The 1,438-nt window shown below is 42.8% G+C and overlaps 1 protein-coding gene across 1 annotated transcript in view; it reads left to right on the top strand.

The window, feature by feature from the left end:
• The first annotated feature begins 458 nt into the window (after positions 1–458).
• LOC101313662 (GDSL esterase/lipase At1g71250-like) overlaps positions 459–1,438 on the top strand; it is a 2,175-nt gene continuing 1,195 nt past the window's right edge. The window contains exon 1 of the mRNA XM_004290223.1: positions 459–948. Within this exon, the coding sequence (XP_004290271.1) occupies positions 636–948 (313 nt within the window). The 5' untranslated portion in view covers positions 459–635. The remainder of the gene's footprint in view (positions 949–1,438) is intronic.

Raw genomic sequence — 1,438 nt, forward strand, 5'->3', positions numbered from 1 at the left:
GAGAGAGAGAGAGAGGCCTGATCGGGTAAATGAGAAAGAGGAGAGGTAGGTTTGATATTTATGATGGACAATATTGTCTTTTTCTTAAGATTTGTGTAAATGAGCAATGAAAAATGATTTTCATTGGAATGGGCTATCAGCTTTTCAAATTAGTACTAAATGGGTATTTGCTCTTGAATTAATTTGAAGTTGTAGCATCTAGCTACATGGTTCATGTGATTCACTATATATACAAACTAATTTCATATGAATACAATATATGTGCATGCATTTGGTCCATGCCACATGAATCCTACGTAACAAATTAAGGATAACTATGTGCAATACATGTGATAAGATCATGATGAGCTCATGGCAACATGCAAAGAAGCAAGCAAGCTAGCTATATCCCCAGTTGTAAAATATTCAAGGGGGATCGAACGTCAATATAAGACAACCGCAAATTTAGAAGCAAAGGCATACAAAAGCAAGTCTAAGAGGCTTTTCCTTGCCATAGCCGTTTTGCCGATAAAATCTAGATATTAGCAAACATCTCCATCCCTTTCCTCATCCCTTCATGTTTATCACTGCAAGCTTTTTATGTTGATCCATTATTTGGTTCTGAAGATCGAGCTATATATAGGATATATATATTGATGCATGCCTGCATTGGGGGTGAGAAGATGGTAGCGATTTGTAATGAACGGCTGCGCTTAGCCAACTATACTATCAGCGTGGTGATTATGAAGATCTTAATTAGTTGTAGTATGGTAGCAGGCGTGGGATTTGGGGAGTCAGCAGCAGCGCAGGTTCCGGCAATGTTTGCGTTTGGGGACTCACTCATTGATGTTGGCAACAACAACTTCATAAGCTCCTTCGCAAGATCCAATTACTATCCTTATGGCATCGATTTCAGGGGAGGCCCCTCCGGCAGATTCACCAATGGAAGAACTTCCATTGATATGCTTGGTGCGTCCGTCTTGCCTAGCTACATATGCATCCCGCCTCTAAACTCTGTCTAACCTAGCTAGTTACATATTATATATATATATATATACACACACATATATATACAAAAATTATCAGCTGCGGACGTCCGCACCGCTTTACGGTGCGGATTTTCCTCCGTTCGCCACCGTATAGTGCCGGCGAGGCCGCGCCTCTACCCAAGCGGACTCCAACAGCTTCCCTGACCACTTTCTATTCCCGGCGAGTCCGCCGAATTCCAGTTTTCCGATCAGATCACCCAAAACTTTAAACAAAGTCAATCTGGCGGAAAACTGAAATTCGGCGGACTCGCCGGGAATGAAAAATGGTCGGGGAAGCTGCTGGAGTCCACTAGGATGGAGAAGCGCCCTGGCCGGCGCCGTACGGAGAGAAATCCGCACTGTAAAGCGGTGCGGACGTCTGTATCTGAAACGGACTGTGTGTGTATATATATATATATATGCCTATATTA

Source organism: Fragaria vesca, linkage group LG2 (genome assembly GCF_000184155.1).
Source record: "Fragaria vesca subsp. vesca linkage group LG2, FraVesHawaii_1.0, whole genome shotgun sequence".
Lineage (NCBI taxonomy): Eukaryota > Viridiplantae > Streptophyta > Magnoliopsida > Rosales > Rosaceae > Fragaria > Fragaria vesca.